The following is a 25671-nucleotide window of genomic DNA, read 5'->3' on the forward strand; positions in this document are numbered from 1 at the left end:
ACCATACCCCACTGAAATGAAAGTGTACAGCACAATAATCAATATCACAAGAAAGTACTGCTCAGTAGCTTTCATTTGAATGGTCACACTTTAGGATATCATCCACAGACTCAAAAGTTAGAACCACCTTGTACAGCATAATAAACAGCACCACAGGAAAGTACTGCTCGCTGGCTTTCATTTACAAATTGTCACATTTGAGGATTTCATCCACAGACTCAAACGTGAGGACCCCTTTGTACAGCATAACAAACCGCATCACAGCACAGTAATACTCAGTGGTTTCATTTGAGAGTATTTTCTAAATTTTAACGGGTATTTTAAACGGTTCGTTCAACCTTGGCTCTGTTCAATGGAATTCTAGATCCAGAGCAGTGTTGGATTCGGTATCTACTTTTTGAATTTACCCCTTAAAACGTCGATGATGACCACTATCCAATTTCTCCTTTCAAATTTACAGCTTGTTTGAGCATTTGGGTCATGTGATTAAAGGAAATAATCACCAAAGATAAAATTTCTCGATTTTCAAATGAATTATCTTGATTAGTTTCATAAGAAACATATGGCCAGGACCAATCTCGTCTCCAGAGCCTTCGTTACCCTTGTTCAGCGGAACGGGCAAGGTGCTGAACAAACAATCTAGTACCCAGAGTCCCCAGGCTCTTTGGCCAGCGGTTAGTCGGGAGGAGAGACCCTGGGGACATCGAATTTTATTACCGCCGGATTTCTGCGGTAAAACAATAGAAACTTTGACGGAACAGCCAATCAAAAAATTTGAATTTTTTCGATGTCCCCAGAGTCTCTCCTGGCGCCCACCCACTGACCAAAAAGCCTAAGGACTCTGGCTACGAGATTGCTGACCAAAAGGATCGCAGCCTCTGGGAACGAGATCGATAGCGGACAGGCGCTGAGCCTATGATCATTATAGAAAGCACGGTGACATCTTTTGATTGTGCAAAATGTGTTTTCAATGACTGTTTGTGCTGTTTTTGTTATCCTTTCAAGTCCAAATGTAAAAATGACATGGTAGATTTTTGAATTTGAATGAAGTTTCCGCTTACACAAACATCTCAACCTAAGTGATTCGTTAGTGTGTTGATCAGAGCTAAGTAGACAAAGGTTTCCAAGGTTGTTAAGTAAACCAAAAGCTGGGGCTAGGCAAAGTGTCCATATTTATGAAGTTTTTAATAAACCGGACTAGTCTTCAGATTAAAAATATATAAGTCAACGCCATGTATACTGTTTGTACTCGGCAGGTATCGGTAAAAAAGCGAGCCTCAATTTTAAAATAAAATAAAATAAAATAAAATATCAAATTAATTTAAATCAGGAATCGTCTAAGTGGTGACGGAAGCTTCCGAAACTGAAAGACTTCTTCCATATGATTATGAATCAGATCCATATATAGGGATTGTCTTGTTCCGAAGGAGGCAAGGTCGTATATAATTCTTAAAACACGTAGCTTTTATCGCCGATTTGAACTGATAATAAAACACGTGTAACCATGGCGGACGGTAGAGTCCTTCGACTGTTTTAACAGCTGTCAAAAGACTTAAAAGCTGCGACAAATGTTCAAATTTGAAGACATTTCTGCACCAGCTATTTTAAAACAAACAGCATCGCTTGCATGTTCTGCTCGGTGAACTTTAAAGGTCACTTTTTAGGACTTCACCCACAAACTCCAAAGATGAAACCACTTTGTATGGCCACGTTGGGAAGTTATCACGTTGGCACAAAAAGTACAGCAAAATCATTAAACAGCGATACAAGAAAATACTGCTAGACAATCTTCATTTGAATGGTCACACTTAAGGATTTCATGCATGCAATGACACAAAACGTTGCAACATCCTTGTAGAGCATGATAAATAACACCACAACAAAGCACTACTTCTTAGCTTCCGTGTTGTATGGCCACGTCTTCGTATACGACATTTAAAAACAGCTAGAACCGCCTCGTATAGCATAACAAGAAATTACTGCTCAGTATCTTTCATTTGAATCATCACGCCGTAAAAGTTTCTTGTTTTAGACAATGTCAGATTTTTTTCTATAATTTTGGTGGGGATTTTCTATTGTTCGTTTGCCCTTTTTACTCGATAAAATGGGCCTCTTTTTCGACGAGAACAGACTGAAAACTTGGTAACATATTTATCCAGGGTTTAGGTCTGGAAAAGGAATCGTTGATTAAATGGAATCTAAAATTAAAAAATATACAGTTGGATTTAACGAGAAATACAAACTCGAAAACGCCATTTTTTCAGTTTGTTTTGGTTTGTTTTTCCCCCGTCTATGTTGCTGTGTTCATTGTCACCTTCCTCAGCAAAATCTCCTAATAAATTAACTGGGAAATTACAACAAAGTAGCTAACCTTGAAAACTCCAAAATTCAGATCTGCTGAATTTGTCTTCGTCTTATTTCCCTTCGACTCTGTTTAGAGTATTCGTAGAGCTAAAACGTCTGACTACAGCACGTCGAATATATAGAGCTTTCAATGTGTGACGTGTTTGTTACGTATGGAAGTAGTTTTTTGTTTTCTAGCGCCGGAAAACATTGACATAGCCGCGGTCGAACTGTCATTTGTTGTCGATTTTAAATCACTTTTATGTAAACAGGATCCAGGAGAATTTGCTTGGACCTTCCGCTTCGGCTTTGTAGCAATTTTTGTGCTTGTATTTAGAACTCATGAATGAATGGAAATAATTTCATTAAATACTTGGCTGCATTTTATTTCCAAAGAACTTGCTTTGAATTAAGAATCAGGTCAGGCATCTGTATGTGTTTGTTACGTGCGCTGTTGCAGGTGCAAAAGAAGGAAGAAAATAGTAGGGAAGAGTTAAACTGTCGAAAGTGCGCGAGAGTTGACATGAGCGCGTTAAGGTTTCCAGTCAAACAGTTGAAGAGTTTTAATCCTGTCAACCCTCCTTGTTTACCTAAGCCAGAGAAACATCAGGTGAATAATTCTTCGATTCCCCGTCTAATTGCTTGCAAAATCGATAGACAAGTATGAAATAAGTGAACACTCCCTCTATGAATTATAAATGTTAAAGTGAAAAGAGAATGACTGTCTTGTGTCTGTTCAAGTTTTGCAAAACAAGTCCCATATTTGAAAAGCCCTCTGTGGTAAATTCACAGCTGCAAATTACAATATTTTTATAGGAACTAAGTGATGTTTTGTTTCCAACCAAGCTGTATTCACTTTGCATGAATATGAACTAGCTATCGAAGGACTCTTGGCGATCTAAGGCACACTTATCAGATTCATCAGAAAGATGTTCCTCAATCGTGACACAGGTATACTCAGAAAAAATCTGAGTTCTCCAAACAGGACCTTTGACATTCCGACCACTAGTTCCATCACTGAGCTATACAGGAGACTCTTGGGTGCTAGGGCCACTAGTTAAACTAGGTTCATGGGACAAACATCCTGCGTACTCCTATGATTGAAATGTCGATTAGTGGCATATGTGCAATGCAATAAATGTGATAGTAGCTTTGTTATTCGTGTGTGACATTTCGTCTTTCATATTGCAAGTATAACAACAACAACATTGACTTATAGGTAATGAAAAATTACTGCGATGCTCATGTGGTCGTGTTTAAAATTTAAATTTTTTTCAGGTAAGCAATCAAAATCCTACAAATTCTAAAAAAAAGCCTAAGGTGCAAACTAGCTTACTGAGTAACCTTATAAGCGGCTAAATTGATTAAAAGAGTAATAAATAAAAGAAGGTACGAGTTTATGTGGTTACCTTTTCTGAGAAAGGAACATTCAGAAACTGCGAGGGCCCTACAATTCTACCGCATTGTTTTCGCTCAAGAGAACTGCGAAACAATTATTTCCATTTTTATTGCTGGTTCATCTGTACTAGCGGGTCGAAATTCGTTGTTGCCGACTTAGTGCTCAATTGTGGTTTTTAACAAAACTAAACCTCATTCTTTCCCCCCTTTGTTTAATGTTTGTAGAGTGCGTCAGAGTTTGATCAGTTGTTTGACATTTTATAGTCGATATTCTTAAGAAATAAAACCTGTCGCTAAGCCTACGAGTCATTCCGGAAAGCCTAGTGACATCTTTTCATGTCAAATGAGTTTTGAAGACTGGATTGTTTTAACTATTGTCATTATCCTTTCCGCCATGTCTTGTCCAACAATAACAAGTTAGATTTTTAAAATCTGAATTGAGCTTTTGGGTTTCACGAATTAGCCAATCTGGCTAAACTAGTCTACGTATTAATCATTCTCACCAGCCCTAGAATGCCCAGACGGAGCGCTAAGATCGACCGCACACGAATTGGTTTCATTAAATTGCGTTTCCGGAAAAAAGTGTTCAAATGAACTGTTTTGTTTGAGGTCAAATCGTTCTCTGAGAGTCTTTCGTTTTGGAAACGCGTGAGAAAATGGCATTAGGAAAATGTTTATTTTGTAGGTCGCACTCTCGTTAATAGAGATGTTCTTTGCTGTCGGCAAATTTAAGAGCGGCATAATCAAAAACCTTTATTAGACGAGCTTGCTTCTGGTTAAACTTACAAAAAAAGAATTTGATCATTTTTCCAATTCGGAACGAACAAGCTTGTTCAGGAAGTTGTATAGTTTGTTGATTAAGCTCAGATTCAGAGCTTTGAAAGTAAATCTAAAACAGTGAATCTTTGGTTGCCATGCAGAAGAAAAGACAAAGCAAACTTGCAAACTTTTGGTGTTGTTCGTGGAATTAATCAAGTAACATCATAAAAAATTTAACAGCAAAAATAGCTAACCTTGACAAGCCGAGAGTGCTTTTGGATACTTTCTACGCCTTCGGATTCCCTCCGATTCTCAATGCTAACACAATACCGTTGTATATGTAAAGTTGCCAGGACGTGACTTGCCGACGGCCTCAATTTTGTTGGGGTTAAACTCGTGTTAAATTCTAATTTCATTTAATTAACTTGTGAATTTGAATTTGAATTTGAATCAAATTAAATCTGCCGCACCTTTGCCATTTTTAACGCTTGAAGAGTATATATTTGATTTATTGTTTGGCATTTCACAGTCCTTTTCTTTTTGTTATCAAACTCAAACGATATGTTTACTGTCCGTTATTGAAAGCCACGTTGACGTCTTGATTAGGGAAAGTGCATTGTAAGGAACCGTTTTATTATTATTGTCCTTCAAGTTTTAGCCAAAAAACAAGAAGCTGGACTTTTAAATATGAATGAAGTTTTGATGTAACACAATTAAGCGTTGACCTGACTACGATTTACCTATGGCGTTGAACGCATGCTCAAAAGACAAAGGTTGTTGAATCCAAAAAAACTCATCATTGAAGGATAAATATAATATATGAAACTAAGCACAAGCTTGACAAGTTTCCGAAAACCGAAAGACTACTTCTACATGAGTATGAATCTGAGTTCTCAGTAAGATTGGTGACAGATATACGCTTGCCTCTTCTGTAAAAAAAAATAATGCCGTTTATTCTTGACACACTTAATTCTCTTCACTTAACTTTCATAGCATGGGTTTACTAATTCAGCAGTGCGTGTACAATCTTGGCGAATGTTTGAACCCTTTGGCTGCGAAGACTTTCAATGGCAGAAATCTTCATATGTGAAGACATTTTAAAATGATATGTTTTGGAAAAGAACAGCACAATTTGTAGATTCAGCTCCGTTTACCATCCTTTTTTGATCACATTTTTGTTGTTGTTGTTGTTGTTGTTGTTTTTTTTTGCCGGGCTGTTGTTGATAAGTATCCTACCATACCCTACTGAAATGAAAGTGTACAGCATAATAATCAACATCACAAGAAGGTACTCTTCAGTAGTTTTCATTTGAATGGTCACACTTTAGGGTTTCATCCACAGACTCAAAAGTTAGAACCACCTTGTACAGCGTAATGAACAGTATCACAGGAAAGTACTGCTCAGTAGCTTTCATCTGAACGGTCACACTTTAGGGTTTCATCCACAGACTCAAAAGTTAGAACCACCTTGTACAGCATAATAAACAGCACCACAGGAAAGTACTGCTCAGTAGCTTTCATTTGAATGGTCACACTTTCAAATTTACCGCTTGTTTGAACATTTAGGCCATGAGATTAAAGGTTCAGCGGAACGGGCAAGGTGCTAACCAAAAGGATCGCAGCCTCTGAGAACAAGATTGACGGCAGACAGGCGCTGAGCTTATGATCATTATAGATAGGACAATGACATCTTTTGGTTGTACAAAATGTGTTTTCAATGACTGTTTGTGCTATTTTTGTTATCCTTTCAAGTCTAAATGTAAAAATGACATGCTAGTTTTTTGAATTTGAATGAAGTTTCCGCTTACACAAACAACTCAACCTAAGTGATTCGTTAGTGTGTTGATCAGAGCTAAGAGGACAAAGGTTTCCAAGGTTGTTGAGTAAACCAAAAGCTGGGGCTAGACAAAGTGTCCATATTTATGAAGTTTTTAATAAACCGGATTAGTCTTCAGATTAAAAATATATAAGTCAACGCCATGTATACTGTTTGTACTCGGCAGGTATCGGTAAAAAAGCGAGCCTCAATTTTAAAATAAAATAAAATAAAATATCAAATTAATTTAAATCAGGAATCGTCCAAGTGTTGACGGAAGCTTCCGAAACTGAAAGACTTCTTCCATATGACTATGAATCAGATCCATATATAGGGATTGTCTTGTTCCGAAGGAGGCAAGGTCGTATATAATTCTTAAAACACGTAGCTTTTATCGCCGATTTGAAGTGGTAATAAAACACGTGTAACCATGGCGGGCGGTAGAGTCCTGCGGTTGTTTTAACAGCTGTTAAAAGACTTAAAAAGCGGCGACAAATGTTCAAATTTGAAGACATTTCTGCACCAGCTATTTTAAAACAAACAGCATCGCTTGCATGTTCTGCTCGGTGAACTTTAAAGGTCACCTTTTAGGACTTCACCCACAAACTCCAAAGACGAAACCACTTTGTATAGCGTTATAAAACGCACCATTTTGAATGGCCACGTTGGGAAGTTATCACGTTGGCACAAAAAGTACAGCAAAATCATTAAACAGCGATACAAGAAAATACTGCTAGACAATCTTCATTTGAATGGACACACTTAAGGATTTCATGCATGCAATGACACAAAACGTTGCAACATCCTTGTAGAGCATGATAAATAACACCACAACAAAGCACTACTTCTTAGCTTCCGTTTCGTATGGCCACGTCTTCGTATACGACATTTAAAACCAGCTAGAACCACCTCGTACAGCATAACAAGAAACTGCTACTCAGTATCTTTCATTTGAATCATCACGCCGTAAAGGCTTCTTGTTTTAGATAACGTCAGGTTTTTTTCTATAATTTTGGGGTGGATTTTCTATTTTTCGTTTGCCCTTTTTACTCGATAAAATGGGCCTGTTTTTCGACGAGAACAGACTGAAAACTTGGTAACATATTTATCCAGGGTTTAGGTCTGGAAAAGGAATCGTCGATTCGATGGAATCTAAAATTAAAAAATATACAGTTGGATTTAACGAGAAATACAAACTCGAAAACGCCATTTCTTCAGTTTGTTTTGGTTTGTTTTTCCCCCGTCTATGTTGCTGTGTTCATTGTCACCTTCCTCAGCAAAATCTCCTAATAAATTAACTGGGAAATTACAACAAAGTAGCTAACCTTGAAAACTCCAAAATTCAGATCTGCTGAATTTGTCTTCGTCTTATTTCCCTTCGACTCTGTTTAGAGTATTCGTAGAGCTAAAACGTCTGACTACAGCACGTCGAATATATAGAGCTTTCAATGTGTGACGTGTTTGTTACGTATGGAAGTAGTTTTTTGTTTTCTAGCGCCGGAAAACATTGACATAGCCGCGGTCGAACTGTCATTTGTTGTCGATTTTAAATCACTTTTATGTAAACAGGATCCAGGAGAATTTGCTTGGACCTTCCGCTTCGGCTTTGTAGCAATTTTTGTGCTTGTATTTAGAACTCACGAATGAATGGAAATAATTTCATTAAATACTTAGCTGCATGTTATTTCCAAAGAACTTGCTTTGAATTAAGAATCAGGTCACGCATCTGTATGTGTTCGTTACGTGCGCTGTTGCAGGTGATGTCAACTTGTTCACGTAGAGTTAGATAGAAATAATGACATTCAACTAAAAAGATACAAAACGTTTGTATTGTGCAACCAAATGCATCTAAAATAAAAGTTGTTTGTCGGTTTGCGACAGAACGTTTTAGTAAATTGTTTCATTGCCGACGCCCTCTGGGCTTCCAGTCGGAGAACCTATTATATGAAACTAAAGTGGTTTATCTAATTTTGCTGGTGAAAGTCAGTTTAGTCTGTTTTAGCACAATTTAACGATCTCGGAAATCGTGCAAAATTTACTGATAAAACGGTCACGATATTTGATGAGTAGCGCACGAAAACTGAGTCGAAGGACATTGATTCATGTCCTAAATATTGAGCTATGACATGTACAATTTTAAAAAAGGAACCTTGGCAGGAAAAACAATTATGCTAGGCTAAAAAAATGATAGCCTGAAGGGGCAGTCGCCTTTCACAAAAGTCCGAAAGGACGTCTGCTTTCCCAGGCTAAACAAATAGTCATAACTAAATTCTCGAGAGTTAGCGACGAACCTTTGGAGACACGCGAAAATGAAATCATCTTTTCGCCTTAGTCAAGTCTTTCCTAGCAAACTAGTAAGCTTTCTGTTTGGATACTTTTGAAATTGTTCAGTGGGTAACGAGTCAATGCCACAGAATTTGCTAATTACGAATGTTTGTACATTTTTTCTGGGGGTCTTTGTTATTGAAATCTAAAATCATAATAATAAATAATATTTATTACTTATGAAATAAATGTGATGGTATATTTCCAGCCTGGCGAATGAATGAGAATGATGTATTATTCTAGAAAGTGACACAGGCAAACTCGGAAGAAAGAAATCCGAGTGCTCCTATCAGGAATCGAACCTAAGACCTTCCGATTAACTCCTGATAGGAGCACTCGGATTTCTTTCTTCCGAGTTTGCCTGTGTCACTTTCTAGAATAATACATCATTCTTATTTATTACTTGTATCAGGCGCACAAATCCCATTGAAATATGACCAAATGTGCGCTACAAATGCGAAAAACCTAACAGCTAAGAGATTAAACCTGTGTTGACATTTTTGCTAAATATACGACATCGATGAATTCATATTGAAAGTGAAAACTGATACGCACTACGAAATAAAACAAGTTTTTAAATGTGATTTAAATCGGTTAAAATTGTCGTTAGCTTTGACCCCAACCGTGTCATCGAAATCTGTTGTCTGTTCTTTTTTATGGTTCTCTTCCTTTCCCTCGTCTTGTTTTATACTTTTTATACATTTTTCTCTTTTCTTTTCGTTTCCTTTCTTATTTCTTTTGTACCCTTTTTTATCTTTCTCTCCAATTCGTCTCGTTTGTATGTTGGCTGTCATTTCTGTTCATTTCTTCCGGTTTTGTTTTGTTTTGTTTTGTTTTGTTTCTTTCGTTCTTTTCAAATGAAATTCATTCAAAACATACATCATGATTTATTATGTAGATGAATCCGGTGTAAGTGAGCATTCACGGGATCAGGAAACATGTTCGCTCACGTGATGAAATGTTTTAAAGTGAAGAGATTCTAATGGGATTTCATAAAGGTGCTAGCTAAACGCCGATGGTCTCTTAAAAGGACATACTTACGTTGATACGATGGTACTCTGTTTGGTGTGTTTATGGTATATGAGGCAATATTCTCTAGTTGATACTCTTTTTATGTTTTTTGAAGTGCTTGCTGAACAACTTACACCCGTATTGTACGAGAAAAACGCCGAATTAAAAAAGCTATTTTTTTTTTTTTTGTTATTTATATGTTTTTAGGATTTTTTTTTTTTTTCATTCAAGATGCTTTGTTTCTCTTGACAAATATCCGAACATGATCATGTACATTTTAATACCAAGAAATGTCAAAATAATTTAGGGTTTAATTTGAGTTGTGCAAATGTCGCTAGATTCACAATTACAAATCTAATTAAAAAAACAATTCATTATGAGTTTTTGTGTGTTTAAAAACCGGATGGCGGTACAAATATTAAATGGTCAAACGTAATTGTTACTAGCAGGTAGGAAATTGGATAAAATTTGTCTTATTTTTTCTGCATATTATTTGAACAATGTAAATAGTTAAAACCAAGAGAAACCAAAATTGCATGTCTCCAGCCAAGCTTAAGCAAATTCTACGCCCAATTCCTCTATATTTCTTCTATATATCTTTTTACCACAATTGTTTCTAATCTCGCAATCTGATTGGCTGATTTTCCGTTGTCGATAAGAGTCTAGACAACGCTCGCGTCAATCAGCGCGCGGAAATTTTGACAGTTATTGTAAAAATTTTCTTTGACGTTGATATTGTGGTGAAAAACAAATCGAATGTGGTTTAGCGTTGTCTGCACTCTTATCGACAACGATATTCGTCATCACAGTGGTCCAAATTTGTTGTGGACTCACTCGGCTGCGCCTCGTGAGTCCACAACATTTTGACCACTGTGATGACGAATATCGTTGTCGATAAGAGTGCAGACAAAGCTAAACCACATTCGATTTGTTAATTGCCCTAGCAATAGAGACTGGTAGAAAGTCCTGCAGTTAAGCTATCAAATCTTGCGATTTTTGTCGTAATACCACAGACAAAACAGAGACTGCAAATTGGTCACGCAGCCCCACTTTATATCCTTTACGACCAATATTTTCATCCAAACTTGTTCCTTAATAGTATGTAATTATCAAAGGCCCCGTTCAGACACACTAGTAGAACATAGCCGGCTTTTTTTTTTGGAGGGGGGGGGGGGTGGGGGGAGGGGGTCACGGGCACTGTTCGAAACAGGATTTTGTCAGTTCACGCGCCTTTCCCCATGCCTCCTTGCAGTACATTAAGTAGGCACTGTCACGGCGATTTTGCTGCGGGAACAGTGTGTTTTGGTCAAAACTGCTCGAACATTTGACGAAAAATCTTTTTGCTTACACGAAATTGCTCTTAGAACACCGGGAAACTTTAGTAAGGGATTTCTCCAAGGAAGAAGTATTATTAGTTTTAACACAGAAGAACTTGAATATTCTCAAGTTGCAATCCATTTCCATCCAAGTTATCCGCAGACAAAAACAACTACGGTAGGACCCCGGTAACTAGAACTTCCCCACTAACTCGAACTGAGTCTCAATTCCCTTGAATTTGACCCAACTTTTCAGTCATTTTTACTCGGTTAACTCGAACTCGGATAACTCGAAAACCCCGTTAACTCCAACTAAATTTCGTTTCCCTTGATCAAAATTTACCCCGATAACTCGAATTTCCGGTTCTTATAACTCGCCACGGATGCCCATTGAGATATCCCATTAGTTTTTTTTTTTTTTGTTTGTTTTTTTTTTTTGTTTTTGTTTTTGTTTTGTTTTTTTATCGTGTGATTGAATTCCAACACTAGAACAAAGACTGGACAACGCAAAAGGGAACATCAATTGAGTGCATTAAATAAACTAAGTTACATTCACGGTATTGCATTGTGGTAAGAATGCATAATCGTTATAATTGTCGCAAAATGTGTTAGTTTCTCGTGAAATAAGTTTAATTTGCACTGTATTGTATACCAAAGTGCTGAAAATCAATGAACTATTGATTGTTAACAAGGAAAATTGAATATTTTAATCGGCCCCTATGACTCGAAACCGCGCTAACTCGAACAGTGTTTCGTTTCCCTTTATAGTTCGAGTTACCGGGGTTCTACTGTGTAATACTAGTTTCTGTGCACTAGTAGGGTTATTGTTAACAAAAACTGAACCATTATTTTGACGATTCCGTCGATTGAAGCCGTGTTGTTTCGCCATTCAAAGCAACACTAAATAGGTGACACTGCACCCTTAAACAAAATGGCGCGCGCTAAACTGACGGCCGAGGAAACTATTTCTCCTTGGGCACAAAGGAGTCTGAACAACTTCCTTTTTAGTTCCCGAGCATAGGGCCCTGATACGGGCACGTAGTGTGAACAGGGTCCAGCGAATTTTAATGCATGTTTCCTTTCTTTTCTTTTCAGCTTTTTAGAAGAAGTCGTTCACTCTACAGGCCAAGGAGCAGCGCCCAGAGCCCGAGCGTCCTCGGGCGGAGCAAACTACAGATCTTCTTATACGTCATCGTTCTTCTGAACTGTGTCTCAGGATCTTAGCTTAACCACTGACAGGCTTAGAAGACTGAATACGAGAGACAGGTCTCTCCAGAGACATTCAAATTACTAAAGTATCGTAAGAGTACATTTGTAATATCCAAATAGCCTGTTTTAGACTCTAAGATAGGAGAACGAAGGAAAAGTGGTACGCAGAGAAATATTGAGATTTTGCAAGCAAACAAACAAAAAACGTGTCGGTAGGGAAAGATACCGCAGTGTGCGGTTTAAAGCTTATTAGTCGAGCGGGTGGGCTGAAGCGGATGAGGCAAAGGGGATCTTCGATTTAGGCGGGAGAAAGCTCAGTCTCCCCTCGTTTTGTTTTTGTTCCCTTACGTCACTCTGTCAGCACTCTCGTTCGACTATCCAGATGTGGGCTGTTAGCAGTTTATTGCATGGTCTTTCATCTTCGTCATGAGAACAGAACGAAGTTCTCACAGATTTAGAAGTTACTGATTAACTATTACGTTACTATGGCTTTGTGAAAGCGGCGTCACTTATTGTCATTGGTGAATTTACCATGGTGGAGTTCCTTCTAGCCAATCAAAAATTCTCATTTTGTTATCAAAATTTAAATTTTCCGTTCCATTACTAAGGGACAACTTAAATCTGAACGATTCCCGTACAGAGATTCATCGTAAGGGTAACGACGCTGTCTGAGGCGCGAAAAGCTAGTTTCCGGTTTTTTGGCCGCGTGAGAATAGGGCGAGCGCAAAAATTGATTCTCGCGCGGCCAGAAAACCGGAAACTAGCTTTTCACTCGCCGGAAAGGCTTGCTTGAGAGGGTATGTGCTCGTCCGATCCGTGATCAACTGCGACCTGGTTTAGTGTAAACCAGATCAAATTAGGTTAATTTACACACCAAGAATATGTCAGAAATAGACCATTTTACTTTCGGTCATAATTCTCGAAAACTAACAGACTCCGACACTTCTTTGCTTTTCCAAGTGTGATGATAAGTGAAGGTACACGAAACTTTTGCTTTGGCAATATGCTTCGACTCTTGAAAAAAGTTGCAAAATGCTTCGTTTAAAATCTTCCTGTGTAATTGACATGTAAACGTTGCGCAATTAAGTTTATGTAATGTTCACTCGTTTAATCCTGGTTAATACGTTAAATCCGCCATTAAAAAATTCGTATAAGAAATCAGTAATTCCTCTGGTAATGTTTATTATGCTTTATGGTAAAGTGATGAGATTCTCCGTGTGAAATTCTTGCTCCTTGAAAAGAGGTTGGTATGTCTTTTATCGCAATAGCAAGTTGAAAATGACTTCATGTCGCTCCACCGGCGGTAAAACCCTTGAGCAAAAGGTCATGTATTTTGCACGCCAATCCCCCCCCGCCCCCCACCGTTCAATACAAACGTGTTCCTTTTTGTTAAACATAAATTAAAGTCTAATTTTCACTCTAACATTCGAAAAACAAAACCAAATTTCTTTTAATTTTACTTTCTCTTTTTACTCCAACAGCGAAACGGAATTTGCGGATTTCTCCTCTTTTTTTGTAGTAAATTGTAAACCATACATACTATCTCCTTCTTGGGTAGCTTAACACCCACGCGCTTATTTTTTCAATTCATGTGTATAATTTGGAGTTAATGGATGTAGTTTTCGTTTGTGCTTTGAATCATACCTTAACCTTTTAACCCCTTATATCAAAGAACAAACTCTCCCTTCTTGTCCCCATACTTTTCTTATAAAAGTCTGTACTGAGGAGAAGTTATTAAAATCAAGAAAAATCACCTTGGGTGCTCATAGGCATTGATATTACAAGGAGAAATTTGATTGCTGATCACTGTTAGGGCTTAAGGGGTAAAATGGATGTCTGTAAAAGGAATGTAAATAGCGTTCCCAAATTCATTAGTAATTTAGAATGGTGTATTAATCAATAAATGACACGGGCATACTCGGAAAAAAATTTGAGTGTTTCTGTCAGGAGAAATTGGTGGTGCGGGAATCAAATTACAATTTAATTTGCTGCTTCATCGGTTAAAAAAAATTCACATTGGAATAAACAGGCTCTCAAAATCGTGTTGCCATTTTGTTCAGAGAGACAAAGGAAAACGGCCGAGTTATGCCCACGGTCATTTCGTCATGGCGGAAAACGGCAGAGAAACGAAATGTTCAGTGAGGAAAGTCATGTTTTGTAATTGTTACGTTCTTGTTACCGTCAGCGAATTGGTTTCGTAAGATATCCCAAATCGACCGCGGCCCCTGAATGATGCAAAACTGAAAACGTGTGGTATCTTCTCAAGTGTTTCGCTCGCTCAGGCTGGAGCCCATGACCCAACCTCGTTTCCATGGTCAGAACCCTGGGAACGAGGTTGGCCATGACCATGGCTTCTCATATCCCTGAGAGAAGTAAGAGAATACTCTTAGTCTAAAACAACAAGAAAGGATTAATTTTCTTCATTTTGTTGTCTTCGTTACTTCCCTCGCCTATTTACCTGCCCAGTTACTATCTAGACAAACAGTCAATTCTAGTTTCTGATAGTAGTTGAGTACCTAGGGAATTTTCAGTGTTCACTCATCTTTGTTCCTGGCTTTAGTGGTATGGATGTGAACCGTTATTTTGAAAATATTAAATAAAAAATTGTGGATAATCACTACCGACCTCAAATATTGAATCTTCCCGTTCCTAGTTTTAGTAATGTTCAATAAATCTTAGCGAATGAGGAGATTTGTAAAAAGCATTCTCTGACGCACTGTTGACTCAGCAAGGCTTTATGAATTTTTATTTTGTAAAATTAAATTGCGAAAAATGATTTCAATGCCATAAAAAAGCATGATTTGAATTTTGCGGAAAAAACACTTGACAGTTTTTTTTCCATGGTGTAAATATTTATTCCATAGGTTTGTGTTTGAACAACAATGAAAATTGTCAAGTTTATGAATTGAAACATGGTAAAGAATTCCGCTCCAAATATGCCTTTTTAGCGACCAGTGATTGGTTCCCGACTTCTAATCAATATTCATGACAAAGTGAAGAATTCGCGTCAAAGTGAGCAACTACTTGACGAGTGAGGACGCGTGAAGGCGACCTCTGTTCTTGAAGTTATACTGATATGCCAGGAGTCATAAAAGGCTTTGAAGAAAGGAATATTGGCTTCAGTTAAACGCTAACGGTAAGAGTCTTAATGCCGTAAAATGTTTTCGCTACGTAATATTCAGAAGTCAATCGTTGAAGGCGCGTTCTGAAGTTTGGTTTATTGAAGTTACGCTTCTCTCTGCTCGTTTTTTGATAAGAACTGAAATTGAAGAAAACACAATTATAGTATATAAAAGCTGGGGAAGAGTTAACGATAAATAAACTGAATGTTTGGTTCCTTTCTGTGGAAAGAAAACCTTTCCAAATTCGATGTGGCCACGTGCTGAGAACTTTGTCGACTGTTTTGCATTAGAAAAGCACTGAATAATTTCCTGTTATTGTTTTTCTCTCGCTTTGAAAAACTTATAAATATACAACGGTATAGTTGCTCGTGAAAAGTAAAATTTGCTCTCTTGAAAGTTGGGTACAATCAGTCATTTTTGATCATTTCATTCAAAACTCCGAATTTTTATTTTTGGCTCGCTTAACCAACTTTCCATATGTAGTGCTGCTTATAAAGCCGTACAATGTGGTTCTAACTTTTGAGTGTGTGGATGAAATCCTAAAGTGTGACCATTCAAATAAAAGCTATGAAATGAAAGTTCTTTTCTTTGGTGTTGTTTATTGTGCTGTACAAGGTGGTTCTAACGTTTTAGTCTGTGGATGAAATTCTAAAGTGTGACCATTCAAATGAAAGCTACTGAGTAGTACTTTGATTCCCGTGGTACTGTTTATATTTCGCTACATTGCAAATAATGAAACTTGAGGATATTCTGGAATGTTTAGTTTTGGCTTTTTAATCAATCAATCTTTATTATACGGTTACCAATTTTTAAGCTAATTACACTGGACCGCAAAAAGCGGAAACTAATCGAGGCGCGCGAAGTGAAAGGCTCTTTTGTGCGCAATAGGGTTGTTACAAGTAGAAATCCCACTTGGTTTTGTATGAACAGAAATTTATGTGTTTTGTTGGTTTAATTCTCAGAAAGGACATTTCTACAAGAAAGAAGACTGAACAGAAGAAAAAGGATCAGAAAAGGAGGGAAAGCACTGAACCGAAGTACACGGAACAAAGATAAGATTTAATTAAATTTATGAAGCATTTGAAAGATGGTGGTGGTATATATGACAAAACAAACATATTTGATCTTCAATTCAGGAACAGATAATTGTGATGTGTCTACTAAAATATCAGTGATATGCTTAAATTTTGGGCAAGATTTCCGCACAGCTCCATACACTAATTCTGTATACATTTTGCGACTCAAATCTTTCTCACATACCAGCCACTATCTTTTTGTTACAGTATTATCCTACAGATCAGTTAACGCATTTTTAACGTTAACTCTGAGCGATCAGTCCATACTAACAAAGTTTAAGGCCACATTTTTCGCGATTTTACTTTTTTTTCTTTATAGATTTTCCAAAAATTAAATACAATTTGAAATCATAGTTCGTCTTTTTTGTCTATGATATATTATGGAAAAAAACCAGGAAAGATTTATCGCTGCTCGTTTTTATATGCCTTTGCTTCAGCAAATCCCTGCTGATCATATTTTATGGACAACTTGAAAATGTCAACATCGGTGATCGCTCAGTGTTACGTTATTTTTTAGTTAAAATAAGTTACCAAGGTGGAACTGCAAGGTTCATAAAAATTAAAAAATAAAAGACAAACCACGCTGGATAAAAGGACAGCTAGATCAAACTCTGAAGAAGCAATTTCTTCTGTTTTCGTTATGAAAAAAAATGGCATCCGAAGCCTACTTCTAGGCTTAGTCAAAATGCTAGAAAATGAGACTAGCAATTGCGTTTGTTTTACTACTAGATAAATTGATGGAATTAAAAAGATTCTAAGAAAAGTTTTGTTCGAGCAGGTCAATGGTTAAATGGAAACTCTGTTGATGACCTTATAGCTTTTGCCTGAATTCGGAGGAAACTGGACGCTTAAAATTCAAAATAAATTCTTCAGGTTTGGATCTCTTTCCGTTCTGGTCAATTCAATAATAGAAAATTTCCTGCATGATCAACTGCAAAAATCTTCAAATTTCTATATTATTTGGTCTGTAAAATGGAAAGCAGATAATAGTCTTGCTTTTTCTACTGAATTAGAAAGAAATTTGAAACTTCAATTTCTCCAGGTTTAAATCTTAGTTTGGGTTACAAATTCATGGTTGTAACAAAATTAGTAGATACTGCACTTGGCAGTTCCACCTTCGTATTTATCGTTGCCAAGGAAACAGAAGGCTTCAAAGAGGATCCCCATGGAAACGTGTATTTACCAATTTAACTGTTGCAGTGTCGCGTCAAAACTTTTACTGATTTAACAAAAGAGTTAAATGGAAAATCTTATAATTTACTGAAAACGAATAAATATGGGGTATCGTTTGCTTTGCCTTATGTTTCCTTTGCATCCTGTAGAAATAGTAAAACAAACGTCTGGTTGAAATAATGTTGACCAAACGATAGAAAACGCTTCGGGAACATCTTTGAATTCGTACCAAATTAGAGTTCAGCATGGACCACAAAAAACTGAATGATTTTCCCGCCATTTTGGTTCTGGCAAAGACGAAAGAAATAATTTTAATCTTTGAAAATTGAAATTTTCTGGAGAAAGCACTTCGATTATTTCTCAGCCAATTAAACAGGAAGCATACCAAAAGGTGATTTCAAGGAGGTCATTCATGAATCATCGATGTAACTATTGACCAAAACTGATGAATTTTGAACAAATTTATTACGCTGTGAATCACAAGCCACAAACTTCAAATTCATTTTCAACAATCTATTTCCACATAGTATCATACAATTGAAGTGCATTTTAATTCAAATTTTTCGGTGAGAAATTGAATGGATTTTACTTTTACTTGAGTTGAAGTTTACAAAATAATTTATAGGGATTTTGTCTGCTGTTCAAACCTTTATGTCACGTGCAAAATCTATGAAAATCTTACGTCAAATTGATTATGTGGAAAGAAACAATGTACAGTCCAATTTTCATTTCAGTTGTATCGAGAGCAGTTTGTTTGATTTCTTGGAGCTCGTTATACCAAAACTACGCTACTATTTTTTAATCTTTTACTAGCTAAACAAACAGAAAAACTAATTCTCCGTTTTTGATACGATTAATTTGGAATTTTTAAGAGAATAGGACAATTTTTTTACATCCGATTGGCGAAATGTATTGTCTGGCTAACTGTTTTCTTGCAAACCTCACGGTGCACATTCAAGTTTGATCATATAAGAAACGTTTGAGAATACGAAACGAGTTATGGAGAGAACTATTTTGACGAACTTTCAAAATTGACGTTTTAGATTCTGAAAGTCAAACGTTTGTGAAAATTGATGGCAAAATCTGTATTGTCCTTTGTGGTCCTGTTGATAATAAAAATGGAACAAATTAAATTAATTGTCCTGAAATTTCAACATAACAAAATTCAACATTATTACCTTTGTCATTCTAGTTTCTTAACATTACTTCAACCAGACGTTAATTTATCTTGCTTTTAACTGAATCAGTGTTACATGGGACAAGAACAACGAGTGAAAGCATGCATATATTTTTTAACTCGAACTGGAAAGTAAACGAGAAAAATCATCAAAGACTCGAACTCTTTTGATATTTGCCAAAAAAATTATCTAGAGGCAGAAGGTAAACGAACTGATAATTACGAAAATATTGTGAGAAATTGAACAATAATCGCACCAAATATAAACAAAGGCAAATTGTCTCGGAAAAATATGAACTATTACTGGAAAGTAAACGAAGCAAACGAGACCTTAGATTTTTTTGTATGGAGAATTCTTGATGTTTGCAAAAACATTATCTGGAATTAGAAAGTAAATGAACTAAATTATATCTACAAAGAGAAATCGTCTTGTGTTTTTGATTACTGCTGAAGAATAAACGAATCAACTATCAACACTTTCCAAAATATTGTCTTGAACTTGAGAGCAAATACACCAAATATCATTACAGGCATTGTATTGTTATTCTCCAAAATGTTTACAATAACTTGAAAACGGATTTACCAGAGTATTTATTTTTGAATTTAAAATCACTGCTTAGGCAGGAAAAGTAATTATCGGCCAAGATCGCCGAAATATTTTCTTAATATTTTATCGCAAAAGATGCTTTCACTCTCTAACTTCGTTCTGTCCTCTGTAACACAGTAAGATGTTAGCTCTGCTAGAAAAAAACGACATGGTAAGCTCAATGATTTTGCAGCTGTTTCAAATTCAATTTGAATTTAGAAATAGAAAATATAAGCATTTTTCTATCGGTTTAGTTATTATCAAAATTGAATTTAAGTTTGGAAATAGAAAAAATAAGCATTTTTCTATCGGTTTAGTTATCAAAATTGTAGCGATGATCCAAAATTTTTGCTGCTGCAAAACTTTTATTCCTTATCATGTTGTTTTTTTTTTTTTTTAGTATACACCACTTCGCAAATGAAACTTTACTTCCGACAAAAAATAGTTGAAAACAGTCCAAAATTCAAAACTTAAATTGGCAAACGAATCCTAATGCTTAGCAATTTTTACAAAACGTTTCCTTGCGAAGTGGTGTATGTTTTTTGGCGGGTTTAAATTTGTAGGGGTACTCTTTGAATTTTTTGATGATACAAATTTTTCAAGGGTGCCCCATTAATATTTTTTACCAAAATTGTTGCCAGGGGAAACGCTGTGCAAATTTAGTCAAATTTTCCCGCCAAAAGACTTAGTATATATAGGAAGAAAAATTTTTCTCACACTTTTAATTAGTTAAAAGATTTTTACTTAATTAATTAACTTAAAATTGAAAAGCATTGTTAATTAAGAGAAAGGAAATAAAGAGAACACATTGCAACTGAAACAACTGTTTTGATCTTTATTGTTTTTCTTCTTCTAAGTTATTAATAATAAAAATGAATACTTGACAACTAAAATATATATTAAATATTGAATTTTTTTTTTAAAAAAACGGCGCATGCGCATTTTGGGCGCCCGTATTTTTTCTAAGTCTTTTGGCGGGAAAATATAAAATTTTCGAACAGAGTATAACTAGTTGGAATGATAAAATTTTTTAAAAAAACGGCGCATGCATATTTTGAGCGCCCGTATTTTTTTAAAGTTTTTTGGCGGGAAAATTTAAGTAATTTGATTGGCGGTTACCATGGAAAAAAAACTAAGGAAATATGAATAAACACGATCAAAACTGCAAGGCTAGTTCAAAATTCGTATGGATTTTGGCAACAAAATAAATTGTGACAGTATTTACCAAAAGAAATATTTGAATATACATTAAAATGATTATACCAGGAAACTTGATGGAAAAATGAAGTAGAATATGTTACAGGAGATTCTCTGATTACAAAAAAAAGACCTTAGTTTTATGAACAATAAATATACTCGCGGACTTTAAATTTTGGCTTGTCCTGAAATTAAACTTGTTTACGGCAATTGTCACGTTACCCTCAACGATTTTTTGACTTTCGCTTTCAAAATGGAAAAATTTTTGAAACAACTTGAAACTTTTCAGCCGTAGTAGCCATGTTGAACGTTTAAAATTGTCTACGAATTGGAAATTTGTCGTCTAAAATACAGTATGATATGCTGCCGTGATGCAGTTGTAAACAAATGAGTACCGTGTAAATTGCCGCTAGCCTATTGATACAGTGCAACACAGATATAATTGACAAGCGAGATGAAAAAGGGTTATTCCAAAATCAAAGTCAACGCAAAATTTTCAAACCAGTTTAAGGTAGAAATCAGAAGTTACTACTGAATAATTTAATCAAACTTATTCCAGAAAAACCAGGACTCGTTTTTCAATGAGAAGGAAATAGCAATAGCTTGAAATTTTTGTTTTCGAAAAATGTTAATTTTTAAGAAGTAGGGAGAGAAAGCACGCAGAAATTTGAATAAATTATCAAAGCTTGCATTTGATTTAAAGTGCAATGTTGACGCTAACTTCAGTAAACACGTGAAATTCAAAATAATTCCTTTAATTAATTTTTTGAATGACCCCGGGTATTTGTACAATTAACTTACAACTTCTTAAATTTAAAATTGGTTTTTAGCAAGCAAAATTTTGAACTGAAAAAATATTTCCATCTTAGCTGAAACTTCCACGGGTAAAAATCAAATGCAAATCTACTGATGTCGAAAGTGGGAGGAGCGCGGTCAGTCCCTTCAGTGCCAACTTCTCGAAAAGAAAGAAATCGAAAATTGAAAACTCCAGGCTGAATTTCCAAGTATAAAGGGCCAATTTCGAGATTTCCAATTTGCGCGTCAAACCGACGGTAACTGAGTGGAATAGGGTAAAATGTTTGGTCAATTTGGCGGCTCTTAAACTCCAATTTGCCATTGGCAGATAAATATACAGTCCCTTAGCGATCAAATGGTGTATTGAGCTTAGCAATCTGTTGAGGAAGTTTGAACAAATCAATATTTTTGCAAGAGGTATTAATACTAACAATATATTTGCACTGAACCCAACTGAGAGTAAAACAGGGCGTAACTTTAGCCTATTAAACATCACTCGGTCTTTTACTCGTCGCCTACAGATGAATCTCAATTTCGATACAGTTTTTGGGGACCATTCCTCACTTCTTTAACCGACATTTTGGTAGTCTTCTAAGGCACCAATCGAAGTCAATTTTACACCAGTTACTGGTTTTGAATTATAGTTTGTCAGGATTTATATTTTGGGAAAATCGATATTACTATGACGACGATAAACAAAAATTCTCGAAATCAGTAAACTGCAAATTTTGCACCATCCAGATTTGTATTTGAAAAGCCACCACCCAATTCTTGAATGGCCCGCTTTGGTAAGTGATTTGACAACATTGACAATATGTGCCTTGAAGTGTTCGTTTGAAGCCACCAAAGTTTTACCGATTTTCTCTGTTGCAATCTTAAGAATGAGCTTTTTCTTTGGGATCGTTCGCATTAAATTTTTGAACAACTTTATTTCAAAGTTTCATTGAAATTAATTAAAAGGAACAACTTCAAATTCAACAATGAAGATCACGCATAAACCGACGGAAGTGTTCACGTTTCAAACTAGCTGTTAAAAAGTTATGCTGATATATTCAAATCAGTGTGTACGATATTCCGCCGGGACTGATATATTTTATTGCATATAATATCATGCTCTTCTATTGGGTATCTACAATACAAAACTGACGAACAATGCCGTACCATGTCAACATTTAGCATACCATATCAACATTGAATTTGCAGCTTAAGGAGGCTCGCAGCAGTCTTTCTGTACTTACGGTGGAAGTTTTGAAATTACAATCTTGCATAGAAGATAAACTTTCATAGTACATCATCATTTGAACATATATAATCAAAGTTAATTTTCTCATCGTTTTAGCAGCGGTAGCGCATGGCCTCTCGTTTTAAACATTGTCGATTATTTCGAAATCTTGTAAGACACTTAATGACGAAACTTAGGGGATTTAAACTACTCAATCTAGACAACTCACAGGAAAAATTGGAAAAACATCTGTAAGGGCGTTTTCAAGTAAATAATGAATCAATTTTTAAGGGGCGATTTTGTTCACCAATATATCAGCTCTGGCAAAATAAAACTTGACACTTTCTCTTTTTTGTTATTAACAGAAAAAAGGTCTTTCCTGATAGCAAAACATTCTAAATGTATATTGAGTTTTATCGTTTGCTTTGATTCTAAGATTTTTGCGTCTGAAACAGTTAAAATAAAGCGCAGATCAGTGGAAAAGTTCCTACTTTGCATCAATCGAGATATCTTAAAAATGCCCCTACGAATTTTTAACTATAAAAAAATGCGATAAAATATTTCTTAAAATCATTTTAAGATAAAAAAAATTACTAAAAAATGACGACGTTTCGACGTTAGCTAAACGTCATTATCAAGTACAAAATATGTTTGTAAGTTGCAGTCTATAAATACTAAAAAACCATAGCCATGATAGCTGATTAAAAAAGCTGTAAAGTGAAAAAAAAATTATTTTTTCTCACGTTACAGCTTTTTAATCCCTTATTGTTTTTTTTAGTATTTATAGACTGCAGCTTACAAACATATTTTGACTTGATAATGACGTTTAGCTGACGTCGAAACGACGTCGTTTTCTTGTATTTTTTAATCTTAAAATTATTTTAAGAACTATTTTATCGCAATTTTTTTTATAGTTAAACGCTTTTCTAAATCACTTCTTCTTCGTACACTACAAATGTTTCTGTTAAATTTTGCGAGTGGTTGGAGACAGAATTCTTTTCGATATTCGCGCAAGGTTTAGGCTCAACAACCGAAACCGGTGTTAGATAAGAAGGCTGAATCTTGGTCAAGTTTCAGTCGTTATTCGCTTTCTACGAACAAGAGTTTTATTTTGTTTGTCCTGATCTATTTCACTGCTATTCACGCGCTTTGAATATTTAAGATTACGTGAAGTCTGCCATTTGCTATTTGCACCATGAAAGCAGTCTGCCAAAGTCCCCCGTAAAGTGTTGTTCATTGACCCTGAAAAGCCCCTAGGGGAGTGGTCAATTACATACATGTACATATGCAAGTCGTGCAAAACGTAAAATTTACACAAATATATGCTCCTGCTTAAGCTTGTCAAGTTTTCCATTAGCTTTAATTTCTTAGCTGGGGTGGAAACTGCTAAGGAAAAATCACTTGTCAAAAAACTAACAAACAGATAAACAGACAAACGTAACGAAGAGTGCAGACCAAATATGATTTCCAACATGACCTTACAACGGTAAAAAGAACCAGAAAACCCTTAGATTCGTGAAAGCTGGAGTAAGGCCAACATAACAAGCCGACCACAACAGCTCGTTAACAATAAGCGTGTTCTGTGATCCTTCGTAAAATTCAATAAAAAAAAAACTGAACGAAACAAAGTGAAAACTGCCAAATAGCCCTCAAGTCATCGTCGAGAAATCAGTCAGTGGCGTTTCTTGATCAATACCTTTGTTAAAACTTGAAAAAAACTTGAAACTGCCATACTTGTCAATGCTTTTTTTATAGTGGAAATGCACTTAGCTACCCAAAGCTAGTTCACCCTCGGGTTGCCAATGAATTCACTGAGAAATCATGTTTTTTTTGTTACTTCACTCTCTATAGCCAATTAAGTGGAAAAGTATCAAAAAAATCTCTAAAACTCCAGTGTGAAACTCAGTAAGTGTCTAACTAAAATGAGGGTCTCAATGGGGGTGGAGCTTTGGCGGTTGACGTTTAAATTTTGCCGATTTTATTGAATTTTATTGAATTTTATTGAATCAAGAGGAAATTTCTTCCATCAGTTAAAGTTTATATTAACTTTTTTTAATATTAACAGTTGTGTTCTGGAGGTTGTTCTTGGTCTGAAACACGTTATCAATGTTGTAAATCATTAATATTTTGAAACTAGAATTACTTCACGACGGAAGTTAGTTGGGAGTTCAATTAAAACGCAAATTAAGTGGAAAAGACCATAAAATGAATATATTTGGGAACATAGAAACTTGTTTACCAGTGAAGACGATTCTTTGAGAGTCAGAATTCCGGGACGAGTAGCTCAAATAGTGATATTTGAAAGACCTTGAAACCGTTTGACGGCAAGTAATAACTGCATCTTTTACGGTTGATGATAAAAATTGGCCTATTTTGACTGTTGACGGTTACATTATAGGCTGTTTGACGGCTGACGATTAACCCCATTAAGAGGGAATGTCTACTAAGACCGAGCGAAATCATAAAAAAGTGGCACATGATGAAAAAATCAAAACTCTGCATATTCCGTCCAGAGATACTCCATACTAGTTTTAAAAACGTGGTGGGATTTTTTTTCCTGAAATATATTTTTTAAATCGGAAAAAATAGAAAAAACAGTGACGGCCCCTCGTGGTTTGCAAAACACCCGAAATAAACATGGTTCACACCTTCTCGTAAACTTCGTTCTGTTCAATTCGCATCATAGAAAACCCACTTTTCTTCTCGAAAATTTGCTTTTGAAGTGTTTATTAAGTATCTGAGTCCAAAAATACTTCAGTGGATGAATTTTCCTGGTCATGAGGAGCCACAAAAAACCTCAAAAATTCGCTCCCTCCAAGTTCTGAATTTGGCGCACCTTTTTAATAGAAAATTTCGCGATCCGGTAAAATACTAAAACCCTTCAAATTTAGAATTATAGATTGAGAAGTATCGCTCTAAAACCAGGTTTAAAAAAATAGCTTCGGGCTTTTTACCAGCGCCGAGCATTAGCGGTCTCAAAAGCACGAAAATCGCAATAAAAAAGTGTAAACAAACTGCACATGACTGCAACCAGTACGAAGAGAAACTATTGAAATTTCATGTAGTTTACCTCGGCATTCGCCTTTAAACCACCAGTGAAAGGTCATGTTTTGGTAACTGCAATAAGGCATTGTCTAAATAAGATA

General features: G+C 35.9%; 2 protein-coding genes across 5 annotated transcripts in view; one reads left to right on the plus strand and one right to left on the minus strand.

The window, feature by feature from the left end:
• The window catches only part of LOC146451270 (vacuolar protein sorting-associated protein 45-like), a 39913-nt gene extending 26636 nt beyond the window's left edge, over positions 1–13277 (plus strand). Inside the window, exon 16 of the mRNA XM_085099419.1 lies at positions 12064–13277. Within this exon, the coding sequence (XP_084955545.1) occupies positions 12064–12172 (109 nt within the window). The 3' untranslated portion in view covers positions 12173–13277. The remainder of the gene's footprint in view (positions 1–12063) is intronic.
• Positions 1–25671, minus strand: part of LOC146451271 (trace amine-associated receptor 8a-like) — a 46125-nt gene that overhangs the window by 12850 nt on the left and 7604 nt on the right. For 2 of the 4 annotated variants that reach the window (XM_085099439.1, XM_085099441.1), the window contains exon 1: positions 2372–3288. The exons of 1 other annotated variant lie outside the window; for it this stretch is intronic. The gene's annotated coding sequence lies outside the window, so the exon portion shown is untranslated. Of the gene's footprint in view, positions 1–2371; positions 3289–9682; positions 10797–25671 lie in introns of those variants that run through there. One more of the 4 variants, XM_085099442.1, reaches the window with a different exon arrangement.

The sequence above is a fragment of the Pavona decussata genome, unplaced genomic scaffold (assembly GCF_977016875.1).
Source record: "Pavona decussata unplaced genomic scaffold, jaPavDecu1.1 SCAFFOLD_391, whole genome shotgun sequence".
Lineage (NCBI taxonomy): Eukaryota > Metazoa > Cnidaria > Anthozoa > Scleractinia > Agariciidae > Pavona > Pavona decussata.